Source organism: Gastrolobium bilobum, unplaced genomic scaffold (assembly GCF_033153095.1).
Source record: "Gastrolobium bilobum isolate Gb01-03AN ecotype WA unplaced genomic scaffold, APGP_CSIRO_Gbil_v1 utg8584, whole genome shotgun sequence".
Lineage (NCBI taxonomy): Eukaryota > Viridiplantae > Streptophyta > Magnoliopsida > Fabales > Fabaceae > Gastrolobium > Gastrolobium bilobum.
In genome coordinates, this window is record NW_026897773.1 from 300,067 (window position 1) to 313,131 (window position 13,065).

Below are 13,065 nucleotides of genomic sequence, written 5' to 3' on the forward strand. Positions count from 1 at the left end.
ATCATCTATAGTGTCGTCTTTGAGAAGGGTTTAAAGATTTAATTCTGGATCTGCTTTGAATAGGATTGCCTCTCGTGGAGGATACATGTGGTTTATCCAAAAAAAATATAAGAAAAATAATAACAAATATATTAAAAATTACAACAGTTACAAAATAAAATAAAATTAAAAAAAATAAAAATAGTCCAAATGAAAAATATATATAATGAAGACAAAAACTAGAAGAAAAAATCAAGATAAAAAAAATAAGATACAAAAGAAATCACAGTTATGAGTAAAGCCGGCAAAACGGGCTCGACAAGGCGGGGCGACCCGTCCTGCCCGCCAACATAGGTGGGCTAAGTTTTATAACCCATTCTCAAAAGCGAGACGTGGCAAATTGGCTCGTTTTTTTGCAGGTTGATGACAGGGAAGAGTAGGGCGGGTCAGTGTAAAACATGTTCGGGTCGGCGAAGTGGGACGGTATAAAACATGTTTGGGCTGGCGAGGCGGATCGAGTTTTTTAGCCCACTTTAAAAAACAGGGAGGTAACAGCTGGCTCATTTTTAACTGGTTGATGTCAGGGGGGGCCTGAGTTTCCAATATATTTAGTTTTCTTTTTCTTTTTTTGTCTTTAGTCTATTTTATTCTTTTTTATTTAGATATGTTTAGTCTTTTTTTATTTACATTTTTTGGTCTATTTTTTTCCATCTTTTTTAGTCTTGTGCCACCCCATCTACTAAAGATTTTTGTAAGAGATAGAGAGAAAGAGAGAGTAAAATAGAGATATAAAAAATCAAACATATCTAAATAGAAAGAATAAATAGACCAAGCACAAAAAAAATAGAAAAAAATATAAACAAATATATTGAAAATTCATAACTATGATTTCTTTTTCTTCTATTTTTTTCTTATTCTATTTTTTTTTATTTAGACACATTTTTATTTTTTATTATTTTTTCTTTTATTATTTTATTAAGTGTTTTTTGTTTTTTAAAATATTTTGTATTATTTTTCTTTTTTATCATTTTACTTTCTTCTTCTAAGAATAGTAGAATAAATATATTTAATTAATGTTCTAACGATGTTAAACAGATGTGGATAAAAAAAACCACAAAAATTAAGTGATTTAAATATATATATACATATATATATAATATAGATAAAATTATTTCTGCAGCCGCTTTACGTACAAAAATGACAGGTGTATGGTTATGATTCCCCACATTTAATGCTTTCATCCTTTGTATGGTTATGATTCCCCGCATTTAAAGCTTTTAAGTATATATATGTCAAGTATTTGATTGCTGCACGTACCGCAGCTGCAGAAATGTAAACCTCACATATATATATATATATGGGAAATTATACTCTTATATTACATAATATTTATCTCTCATGTTACACTCACATAAAAAGATGTGCCTCACTTTTTTTCTTTTCTTTTTTTAAAAATTGGTGGGGCCCACTTATTTTATCTCACAACATAAGATAGCTTCTCTCCTGCAACATGAGATAAGTAAAGCCCTATTTATATATATACATAAGGCTTATCATTTCTCAAGCTGCCGGATATAATTTCATCTCCGGCTACCAAATCATAACCGTACAAAGATGGATCAATGGTAATAAAGGAAGAGAGAGAAAAAAGGAATCATAATCATTCAAATGTGAATCAATTATTATAAGGAAATAAATAAACAAAATAACATAATTTTGGGGTGGCCGAAGATAAACTTATCTCAAGATACTGGAGAAATTTTTTTCCATATATATATATATAGGGAAAAATACTTCTCTGGTCACTGTATGTGAAGTTATCTCCAGCAAGCTCAAAACGACATCGTTTTTTGTTATAAGATTAAAAAACTATAATGATAAAGACTAATATAACCATGCAACATATTAGAATTATAAAAATACCTTGATTTCTGTCCCAAAACGACGTCATTTTGGATTCATTGGACCGGAGATAACTTATCTCCATTGACTTGAAAAATCCTTTACCCATATATATATGGTAAAATTATTTCTCCAGCCGCTTTACGTACAGCAACGACAAGTGTATGGTTATGATTCATCACATTTAATACTTTCATCCTTTGTATGGTTATGCTTTTTCGCATTTAATGTTTTCAAGTATATATACGGCTAGTATTTGATTGCTGCACATACAGCAGCTGTAGAAATGTAAACCCCTATATATATAGGGTTCGCTTTTTCTGCTATTACTGCAGATAAGTTATCTGCAATAAGCCCAATACGACGTCGTTTTGGGGCGGAAATCATGATATTTTTGTAATTTTAATTTATTTCAGGGTTTAGTCTTTATATTTATAATTTTTTAAGATTTCAATACCAAAACGACGTCATTTTGGGAATAACTGCAGATAACTTATCTGCATTAGCTGCAGAAATATTTTTCCCATATATATATATATAGGTTCATTTTTTCTGCAGTTACTGCAGATAAGTTATCTGCAATAAGCCCAATACGACGTCATTTTGAGGCGAAAATCATGGTGTTTTTATAATTTTAATTTATTTTAGGGTTATTATAGTCTTTATAATTATTTTTTAATATTTGAATTCCAAAACGACGTCGTTTTGAGAGTAGATAACTTATCTGTAGTAACTGCAGAAATATTTTTCTGTATATATATAGATATAGATATATATATATATATATGTAGGGTTCATTTTTTCTACAGTCAATGTAGATAAGTTATCTACATTGAGCTCAAAACGACGTCGTTTTGGGTATTTTTCTAATTATAATTTATTTCATGGTTGTAGTAGTCTTTCTCATTATAATTTTTTAATTTTCTAACCCAAAACAACGTCGTTTTTGGAATGAATGTGGATAACTTATCTACTTTCACTGGAGAAACATTAAATCCATATATATATATATATATATATATATATATATATATATATATATACAGAAAAATATTTCTGCAGTTACTGCAGATAAGTTATCTGCATGTACTCCCAAAATAACATCGTTTTGGGATTGAAATTTAAAAAATTATAATTATAAAGATTATAATAACCCTGACATAAATTAAAATTATAAAAATAACATGATTTCCGCCCCAAAACGACGTCGTATTTGGCTTACTGCAGATAACTTATCTGCAGTAACTGCAGAAAGAGTGGACCCATGTGTGGAAAAATATTTCTGCAGTTACTGCAGTTAAGTTATCTATATTTACTCTCAAAAAGACATCATTTTGGGATTGGAAGATTAAAAAATTATAATTATAAAGACGATAATAACTTGGAATAAATTAAAATTACAAAAATACTATGATTTCTGCCCAAAATTGACGTCGTATGAGGTTTACTGCAGATAACTTATCTACAGTAATAGTAGAAAAAGTAAACTCGTATATATATATAGGGAAAAGTGTCTATACATTTAAATTACACAACTTACATCCTTTCACTCTCACAAAGAGGTGGGACCCACAACTTTATTTTTTTTGTCAACTCTCTCTCCTCCTTTATCTATCTCTTTCTCTCTCTTAAAATGACACAACTTTACATCCTTCAAAATTATACACACTTTTCCCATATATATATATATATATATATATATATATATATATATATATATATATATATTAGTGATTGAAAGCAATAAGAAAAGGGTTTTTAAACTTTTCTCAAAAATAAAACACACTAGAATAAGGAAAAGTGATCAAAATATCAAGTTTTGTCAAAAAAATTATCCAAATGTTTATCAAACTGCCACGTGTCATAATTCGCTTTCACTGATAGCGAATTCTGACACGTCAGCTTTTTCTTACGAAAGTGTACCACGTGTCATAAAATCATTGGCGATCATAATTTGTTTCTGGTCGTAACAAATTATGTTTACGTGACATTATAGTAAAAAAATGCTATTCACGTGACATTTCAATAAATTTTTTTTTGTCAAAAGTTTGCTGCATTTTGATCAATGTTCTCTAGAGTAATCATTTGTAGTTGTACTAACATACAATTGTGTTTTTTTTAAAAAAAAAATACATACAATTGTGCTTTATAGGCATAGCGATGGCATCTGGTTAATTCCCCAACATGGAGGGGGGGCTCAACACAGCAGCACCAGCGCTGCCGCACCTTCCGCTCAACTCCGATCCCCGGAGGATACACGCACAAGCCATAAAATCGGCAGAAACTGACCGCGCAGTGTTCAACAACCTCATAACACAGTACTCCAAATCCAACCTCTCATCATATGCTCTTGAGGTCTTCCACCGAATCACTTCTCCCAACGTTGTCTCATGGACCGCACTCATCTCCGCTCACTCCGACACCCTTCTCTCACTCCAACACTTCCTCTCTATGCTTCGCCACCCCACACTCCCCAACCATCGAACCCTCGCATCCCTCTTCAGAACCTGCGCCTCCCTTTCTTGTCTCTCCTTTGGACTCACTCTCCACTCTCTCTCCTTCAAGCTTGCCTTGTCCCACCACCCTTTTACGGCCTCTGCCCTCCTTAGTTTGTACGCCAAATGCCGCTTGCCCCACCTTGCACGCAAAGTGTTCGACGAAATTCCACACAGAGACGATGTTTGTTATTCAGCCATGATCGTGGGTCTTGCTCAGAATTCGCGGTGTATAGATGCGTTAATGGTCTTTGCTGACATGAGATGCCATGGTTTTATGTCTACCGTGCATAGCGTTTCAGGGGGTCTGCGTGCTACTGCGGAGCTTGCAGCATTGGAGCAGTGTAGAATGATACACGCACATTCAGTTGCTGCTGGGCTTGATTCGCATGTGGTGGTGGGTACTGCTCTCGTTGATGGGTATTGTAAAGCAGGTATTGTTAACGATGCAAGACAGGTTTTTCAGGATAATTTGTCGGATATGAATCTAGTGGGTTGGAATGCAATGATGGCTGGTTACGCACAGCACGCGGATCATCAATCTACTGTTGAACTGTTTGATTCAATGGAAGCTTGTGGACTAATGCCTGATAAGTATAGTTTTTTGGCAATCCTGACATCACTGTATAATGCTGGGATGTTTCTTCAAATTGAGCAGTGGTTGACAAGGATTAAGGTAGATTATGGTTTGGAACCAACTCTAGAGCATTACACATGTTTGGTGGGTGCAATGGCCCGTGCTGGACAATTTGAGCGTGCAGAGAGGATAGCATTGACAATGCCATTTGAGCCAGATGCAGCAGTTTGGCGAGCTTTGCTATCATCCTGTGCATATCACGGTGCAGCTGACAAAGCTTGGGCTATGGCTAGGAGGGTGTTGGAACTAGAGCCGCATGATGATTCCGCTTATGTTATTGTTGCAAATGTGTTATCAGCTGCTGGAAGGTGGGATGATGTTGCAGAATTGAGGAAGATGATGAAAGATAGGAGGGTGAAGAAAAATGGCGGGAGGAGTTGGATTGAAGTGCAGGGAAAAGTTCATGTTTTTGTGGCGGGAGATTGGAAGCATGAGAGGTCAGTGGAAATTTACCAAAAGTTGGCAGAGCTCATGGGGGATATTGAGAAATTAGGATATGCTCCTATTTGGGATGAGTTGTTGCATAATGTTGGGGAAGAAAAGAGAAAGGAGGCTCTTTGGTATCATAGTGAGAAGTTGGCTGTTGCATTTGGAGTGTTATGTGGATCTGCACCACCGGGGAAGCCATTGAGGATTGTGAAGAATTTGAGGATTTGTAAAGATTGTCACGAGGCTTTTAAGTATATCACAAGAGTTTTAGAAAGGGAAATTATTGTGAGGGACGTCAACAGATACCACAGATTTCTGAATGGTAATTGTACTTGTGGAGATATATGGTAGCATATACTAATGAGTAATGATTATAAACATGTTTGAGGCCTGTTTCTAATGGCAAATGATGCTGAGAAAGAAAACTGGTTTTTCCTAGTAATGGTGAGTCTTGTTCTTACTGTTGCTTATGTATTTTGGTTTCATGCTTTGGTTTGCATTTTGACCTGTCTTGAGTTAAATCAAGTTTAACATATGTCATGACAACCTTTCTAGTGATAGACTGATAGGTGATCCGTGAATTTGAAAGTTTTAGTTTTCAAAATTCTCTTACATACAAGGAGATGTGTGGGATTCGCAAATTTAGTTTGTTGTTTTATTTGTATGGTCTTCGCAGGAGATGCAGTTAAGGAGGCTAGCTGGTATTCCACTTAAACTACCTGTGATATGATGCTTGAATAACATTTGGAAACTGTTGAGATGACTAGGTGAGTACACTTTCTGCCTCTTTTATCTAAAAGATTGCTTGTATACCACATGCTATTTAAACCCATCTTGTTCTATTTCTTGATTGAAAAATATATTACATAGGGCTATGCAGAGTTCATAGTCCTACTAAGAAAAAACTATTATACATATGCGAAGTTTCTTGTAGCTTTTGTCTCACTGCATTCATAACGAAAAGTTCAATTGCAATTAATGAAAGAAAGTTGAAGGAAAATGTTACGAACCAGCAAATAAGAACCGATAAATGTATAGAAGATAGAAAGAAAAAGGGACAATTCTTATTGAAGGCTGAAACACATACAGAACTAAGGAGAGAAGTCACCCAAGGGTTTCCCCTTCACAAAGAGTTACCTCTTTCAGAATTTTAACTTCTAAATTCTCAAATGCCTATCTGCTATACCTAATTACCTAATTGCCATCCTAATTAACTAACCGTCTTTCTAACTTCCCTAACTAACCTGACGGCTTCTCTTAATTCTCTCTTGTATGCACTCCCAATCTCTTGCCCCAACACTTTTCATTCTCGTCCCTGACTTCTCCTTGCGGGGATAACCACATATTTGATACTTCATTGATGATTAAGAATAGTTTGAGGGACGTTTGACATATATAATAAATTTATAATTAGTCACACAACACAGGGAAGAGAAAATGTTCTAATTCTTTGTCATTTCACAGTTGAAAGACAGAATTCAAGAGGTACTTTTTATAGGCGAATTGCTTGAAAAATGAACCCCACTCCCCATTAAACCCGAACTAGCGAGGGTGGGATGAAGACAACCCTTATATGTAGCCTTACCTTGCATAATTGCAAAGAGATTGTTTCCCGAATTCGAACCCATGACCTTTCAATCACAAAAGAACAATTTTACGAAGCTCGTCCTCTTAGGTGAATTGCTTGAATAAAATAAAAAACACACATTGAAGCAGGAAAAATTAAATGCATGGTGGGCAGCAGCATATTGAGAAGATGGTAGCAAGTTCAAATGGTCAAAATTTTCAGCAAGTTGAATTTTCTATTCTTGCAGGATGGGCGTGTCAGTTGAGCAGTGATGAAATTTCAGTGGGGCAAACTGGGCTCAGTCTGACTTGATGGGCGCTTACAATTTTAACCAAGCAGTGCTGTAAGTTGTCAGCACAAGTGGAGTTGCTTGCTTGGTTCAATCTTCTCCCAACCTCTAAGGCGGTTGAAGCATATGAATATGGGTTTTTGACTGTATAGGTATAACTTTATAAAGTGTATGTAGATGGGGTTAATTTTGTACATATTTACCAATTTGGGTTTGATTTGGTACGTAGAAGAGTGACTGTGACGTAGATAAAGATGTTTCTCTCCATGGCTTCAGATTGCTTTACGTGGACATGCATCATTATTAAAAAAAATACTAAAGAACCAAACAAGTGGCCGAATATTGTGGAACATGACCTCCCTTGTGTTCGGTCTTAGGTGCTTAGGTGGATGCTCCACCGTGTATTATGATGGGAAATTAGGTGATGATGTTCACCTGCAAGATCTTCGAGGCACAAGTTAGTGTTTGTTAGAGATGGAGTAATGCCGAAGTAGAGAGTCCACACCTCAAGGGCATCAATTTTGCATATATAGACAGTTGTGTAATGTTATAGTCTTTGTAGAACATTTGTGGTGATGCAAAAATAGTTATTGGTGGTTCTTGTGAGTGTCGGGGTAATGTATATGAGCAATAGTGGGAGACAGTCGTATAGAAGTATTAGGAGAATATTTAATGATAGGGACGATTTTTTCTGTAACGGAGGTGGTCATACAAAGGCCCACACCGCATGTCAAGAACAATGGTGATGACATCATTTCGCGATTCTCAAATTGTGAAGGAAGCATCCAACAAGATCTCCCCGGAATCACATAATCTTGCTTTCATAATTCTTTCTTCCATTCTTATTTCCTTTTATTATTTTATTATTCATTTGCTTTTCTTGTTGCCTCACGCTTCTATCTTATTTTCTAGACAATGGCAGAGGGTGCCAATGCCAGCGAGTACATGACCTTGTTATTGGCTATTTTAACCCGTCAAGGTTCTTAATTCATATTCAATTCTTCGAATGTTGGTACAAGAAGATTATGTGTTGTGATACACATTAATTGTATTAAGAAATTATCTATCAATGAATATTAGAACTTTTTTTTTTATTACTTCTGCATAAACAAAGTCAACTGGAGGAGGAAAAAAATTGAAGCTAAGACAATTCCCGCACATTGCTTTCAATTTTATTTTATTTGTAACAATTGCTTTCAATTTTAGTTGAACATCTAGTGGATCTGGTATGGATTTTTATTTTTTTAGTACGAACGCGCAATGCAATAGCTTATTGTTTTGTGCAGAAATTCCAATTCGTGTATAAGGAAAACGCATTTATTTTCTTACAGCTCGTATTAAAAAAGTTTTCCCTTTAAATTCGTTATAACCCAGAAGATTAAGAATTTACATCTGAAAATGGTGGCCCGATAATGTACGTATTTTGTACTTTTTTTCTTTATGATCCATATTTAAGAAGAAAAAATTACTCTAAGTTTAAAATAAAATATATGCATATTGCAAGATTGTGTATAGGGATTTAATCCACATGTATAAAAGTTTAAATGAAGTGTATATTTTTTAAGTGAGGGTAATTTTGAAATTGTAGCACCTGTGCTTTTTTTTTTTCTGCTCATTTTCTCCCAACATTGAGATTAAAAATCAAAAAGAAAAGAAAAGAAAGAATTGGTGGATCCGACACACCTTTTTGCTTCAACTTTAATGTTAACACGAATTAATGTTTGATTCTAATCGGAAAAAGAATCCACCAAATAAAGTTGACGAGCATTCATGCTAAAGTTTTGTCAATTTGTCTGGCAGGTATTTGTGTGACCATTTTTGATTTCTTGTATCAATCTTTCTTTGGCTTTCTATAGCTAATTATTACCCGAGATACCTGAACTTGCTTTCACACAGCTCTGAATAATTAGCCAATTTTAGTTTTATATGACTATATAAAAAAGGGAAATATTATTTTGTGTGGCTACAACCATGTTTTATATATAAAGAGGGGAAATTTTTTAACTCCCATAAAACACTAAGAACTTTTATTCCTTATTTGAGTCATTGATTTCCGTTCATGTAATAATTGTAATTTATTTAGAATTAATAAATAATTAATTAATATAATTTAATAAACTATAATCATTAAATGAATAAAAATCAACAGCTGAAATAAAAAATAAGAATTCTTAGTTTTAAATCAGAATCAAAAGATCCCTCATAATATATAAAATTGTAAAGGCCATATATCTTAACGAATTAACAAATTAATATATAACCCAAAAATAATATAAATACATAAAAAAAAATTTACTATTTTTACACCACTTTTGTCAGGAAAATAAAATAAGAAAAATACATATTTCAACATACTTTTTATAATATACCTTTTTTATTTTTGCATGTATAAAATTTGGCTTAGATGCTCGTGAACTCCATAGGTGATCCGATTATCAAGCAACAAAGACCGAGTCTCTAGGGGCCACCTTTTGTTTTCGACATCTTAAACATCTCACTCATTCAATATCCTTAATTCACATTCAATTTCTTCAGAGATCATTAAGAAATTTAAAGGTACTATGGCTAATAGAGCTGAATGCGAGCGTGTTTTCAGGCGCTTTGATGTGAATGGCGATGGCAAGATCTCGTTGTCTGAGCTTGCAGATGCTCTCAAAGTGCTAGGCTTAACTTCGCAGGAGGAAGTTCAGCTTCGAATGGCAGAGATTGATAAAGACGGTGATGGCTTTATTACACTTGAAGAGTTAATTGAATTTCAAAAAAATAACACTAGCTTGATGGCTGAAGTTTTGAAGAAACTGTAATCTTTCTATTATTCTTTAATTTTTTATTTTTTATTTTCATCAAATCATTTTCCTTTTTTGTTATTCAAGAACTGTTTCGGTGTATTATTATGTGGGACTTCCTTTGGTTGTTAACAGAGGGTAGTGTCCTTCATGTCGATCACCATCATATTAAGTGAGAAGTATTTTATCATATATGTATGATTAATATTGAAACAAAAAGTCATATAATTGTGTGAGCTTTAAGTAACTTTTAATTTTAACCATATATAATTACAATTTGCATGCATGTTGTGAACTATAATTATCGTAAAAGAGAAATTATCATTACGCTCCTCTACCTCAAAACTAAAATGTTTTTTCATTGCTGCAGCAAAATATTGTCCAATCTGAGATGCTTTGTTTCTTTCTATATATGGATAAAATATTTTGCCTATACAATTTATTACTTTGATCATTTTCCCCCTCTCTGATTACCCTACACCAGCTAGATAACTCTTTTCTTTTCGTTCCATCTCTTCATCGCTTTGAAGCAAGATGAAAAGATGTTCCACGACAAAAGAAAGAAAAAGCTGTAATCTTTTCTTGGCCTTATCATGATCCTATACACAACATTTTTAGTACACAAAAATCAACATACCATTGCCCCACTTTCAACTTTTTAGGATTCTTCATCATTTAATTAAACACACAACAACAGTCTTGGAATTTTTATTTTTTTTTTCCTAAAGTTAATTACCAAGGAAAGGTGACGCACATACTTAAAAATAAAATAAAAAAATCTGCGACTTTGATATACTTTCTCTTAGCACTAGTTTTTTTTTAATTATTATTACAAGCTATTCATAACATTTTTAATACGCAGAAATAAAGATACTTACAGCTTTTATGATATTTTACCATAACCGAGGAAAACGCGCCTAACTAGTCTAATCTTCTTTTTAGTGACTTTGACATATATACGTGTTTTTAGTACAAAGGTTTTTCAATTACTATTACAAGCTATGATTGAGGATCATTACCGTTCTCTTGTAACAACACCCCATGCACCAAAGCTTGCTCTTCCTCAACGCATGTTGTTTTAGCCTTGCCACTTGTAGACTCATTCAGTACCCTCCCAAGTTTCTCATCAAAATCCTCATGACCCACAACTTTGGTCAAGCTCATAGCTATCTCCTCACTTTTTCCCTTTCCTTGAACAAGGGCCCCACTTTGGCCCCAACAATGTTGAAGATTCAATGCATGCTCTAACCCCTTAACCACATCTCTCATCAAAGGCCGTTCCTTCCCATGATCATGCAAACAACTCAATGCAATCTCAACAAATTTCTTCAAACACTTGGGCCTGATGGTTCCCCTCAAAGCTGGATCCACCGTCTGATCAACTTTCCCTTCACTACAACACTTGATAAACCATGCCACCAAGTATTCCAGGTGCTTGTCCACCCTAGTTTTGATGGGTGGCCTCCCACACAATACCTCAAGCAAAACCACACCGAAAGAGTACACGTCAGATTTCTGAGTCAACCAAAGACTCATGTAGTACTCAGGGTCCAAATACCCGAAACTACCCTTCACGTCAGTTGTCACGTGGGACATGTTGGGCCCAACCTTAGACAACCCGAAATCCGAAACCTTAGCGACCCAATCCTCGTCCAACAGGATGTTGGTGCTCTTCACGTCCCGGTGGATCACGCTCTGCTTGTTCACTCCGGCGTGGAGAAAGTTAAGCCCACGCGCCGCCGCGAGGCAGATATCGAGTCGCTGGTTCCACGATAGTGGGTGGTGATGGCGGTTGCCTGAGCCATAGAGGTGGTCGCGGAGGGTCCCACGCGCCATGAAGTCGTAGACGATGATCATTTCTGCGCCGTCGTTGCAATAACCTATGAGAGAGACCAAGTGAGGGTGGCGAAAATGCGAGAGCATCCTTATCTCGGTTTGGAACTCGTGTGCACCTTGATCTGAACCCGGTTTGAGCCGTTTTATAGCAACCGGTTTGTGACACTTGTCAATGTGTCCTTTGTACACGTTCCCGAATCCTCCATTGCCTACGATTAAACCGTCGTTAAAGTTGTTGGTGGCAGCTCTTATCTCAGCGATAGAAAAGTGGCGACACGTGTTTGAGTGTTCTGGCGGGTTTCTGTCTCTTGACGAAGCTCTTCTTCGACACCGGAAGATTAAGAATCCGATGATGAATAATGCAACGAAGGATGTTGTAGCTGCGACGGAAGCTATAATGGGAATTGTTGTGTTTTTCTTTGATGTTTTGAATGGCTCTTTGGTTGATGTAGGTGTTGGTGAGGGATTGTGGGAGGTAACGTGGAGAGGGAAGAAGTGTTGGAGTGATAGTAGAATCAGGAAAGAGACACAGTGGGTTTTGAGGTTCGCCATTGGTGCTTGTTGCAGCAAAGAAGGCATCGTTACTTAAGGGTAACTATGGTTTAGTAGTTGCTTTTTCATTCTTTTCTCTGAGGCTTTTTCTTTGATCATTCCTATTTTCTTCGTTCTCACGCGTATGATTGCCTTTTGTGCAAAACCAAGGAAACTGCTTTTTATATATACCAGCGTGACGTGGAGTTCATAGTTATAGTTTTCTAATTAATTATTGGGTTTTATAAGAGTTATGTGGTAGGAAAAGTAATTATGTCATGATATAGAGATTCGTTTTCCGTGTCTTAGTTTTTTTTTTTCATAAATGCAGGCCCCACAAAATGTTGTATGTGTTGAAAAAATTTTGGTGTCACGTTACATGATAAATGCAAACCCCTTAATTATTATATAAAACAATTTTATTTTATTTTTTGGATAAATCACATAATCAATCTTGTTCGGGGCGGATCTAATATTACAACTTTAAACTCTTTCTAAAATGATACTGAAAAGAATCAAACACATATTCTCACTTTCACTCTATCTCTCCAGCTCTCGTGCGCTAACAAGTGAACTACCATTATTTATTAAAACAAGTTTTTTTTTTTGTAGCT

General features: G+C 35.2%; 3 protein-coding genes across 3 annotated transcripts; 2 read left to right on the forward strand and 1 right to left on the reverse strand.

The window, feature by feature from the left end:
• Positions 1–4,065: 4,065 nt before the first annotated feature.
• LOC133310183 (pentatricopeptide repeat-containing protein At4g33170-like) lies at positions 4,066–8,284 on the forward strand. The gene is made up of 3 exons (XM_061511080.1): positions 4,066–5,886; positions 6,119–6,209; positions 7,257–8,284. Exon 1 carries the CDS (start codon positions 4,066–4,068, stop codon positions 5,791–5,793), a length of 1,728 nt encoding a protein of 575 aa, XP_061367064.1. The 3' UTR covers positions 5,794–5,886; positions 6,119–6,209; positions 7,257–8,284.
• On the forward strand, positions 7,650–10,102 carry LOC133310184 (polcalcin Phl p 7-like). The gene is made up of 2 exons (XM_061511081.1): positions 7,650–7,755; positions 9,834–10,102. The coding sequence occupies exons 1-2, from the start codon at positions 7,650–7,652 to the stop codon at positions 10,100–10,102; spliced, it is 375 nt and encodes a 124-aa protein (XP_061367065.1).
• Positions 10,103–11,083: 981 nt separating this feature from the next.
• LOC133310185 (receptor-like protein kinase FERONIA) lies at positions 11,084–12,499 on the reverse strand. Its single transcript, XM_061511082.1, has one exon. It carries the CDS (start codon positions 12,497–12,499, stop codon positions 11,084–11,086), a length of 1,416 nt encoding a protein of 471 aa, XP_061367066.1.
• Positions 12,500–13,065: the final 566 nt, after the last annotated feature.

Coding starts and splice junctions, on each gene's coding strand:
- LOC133310183 (XM_061511080.1), top strand. CDS start 4,066: ATGGAGGGGGGGCTCAACACAGCAGCACCAGCGCTGCCGCACCTTCCG.
- LOC133310184 (XM_061511081.1), top strand. CDS start 7,650: ATGACCTCCCTTGTGTTCGGTCTTAGGTGCTTAGGTGGATGCTCCACC. Junction 7,756..9,833: donor GCAAGATCTTCGAGGCACAA/GTTAGTGTTTGT, acceptor CAATTTCTTCAG/AGATCATTAAGAAATTTAAA.
- LOC133310185 (XM_061511082.1), bottom strand. CDS start 12,499: ATGCCTTCTTTGCTGCAACAAGCACCAATGGCGAACCTCAAAACCCAC.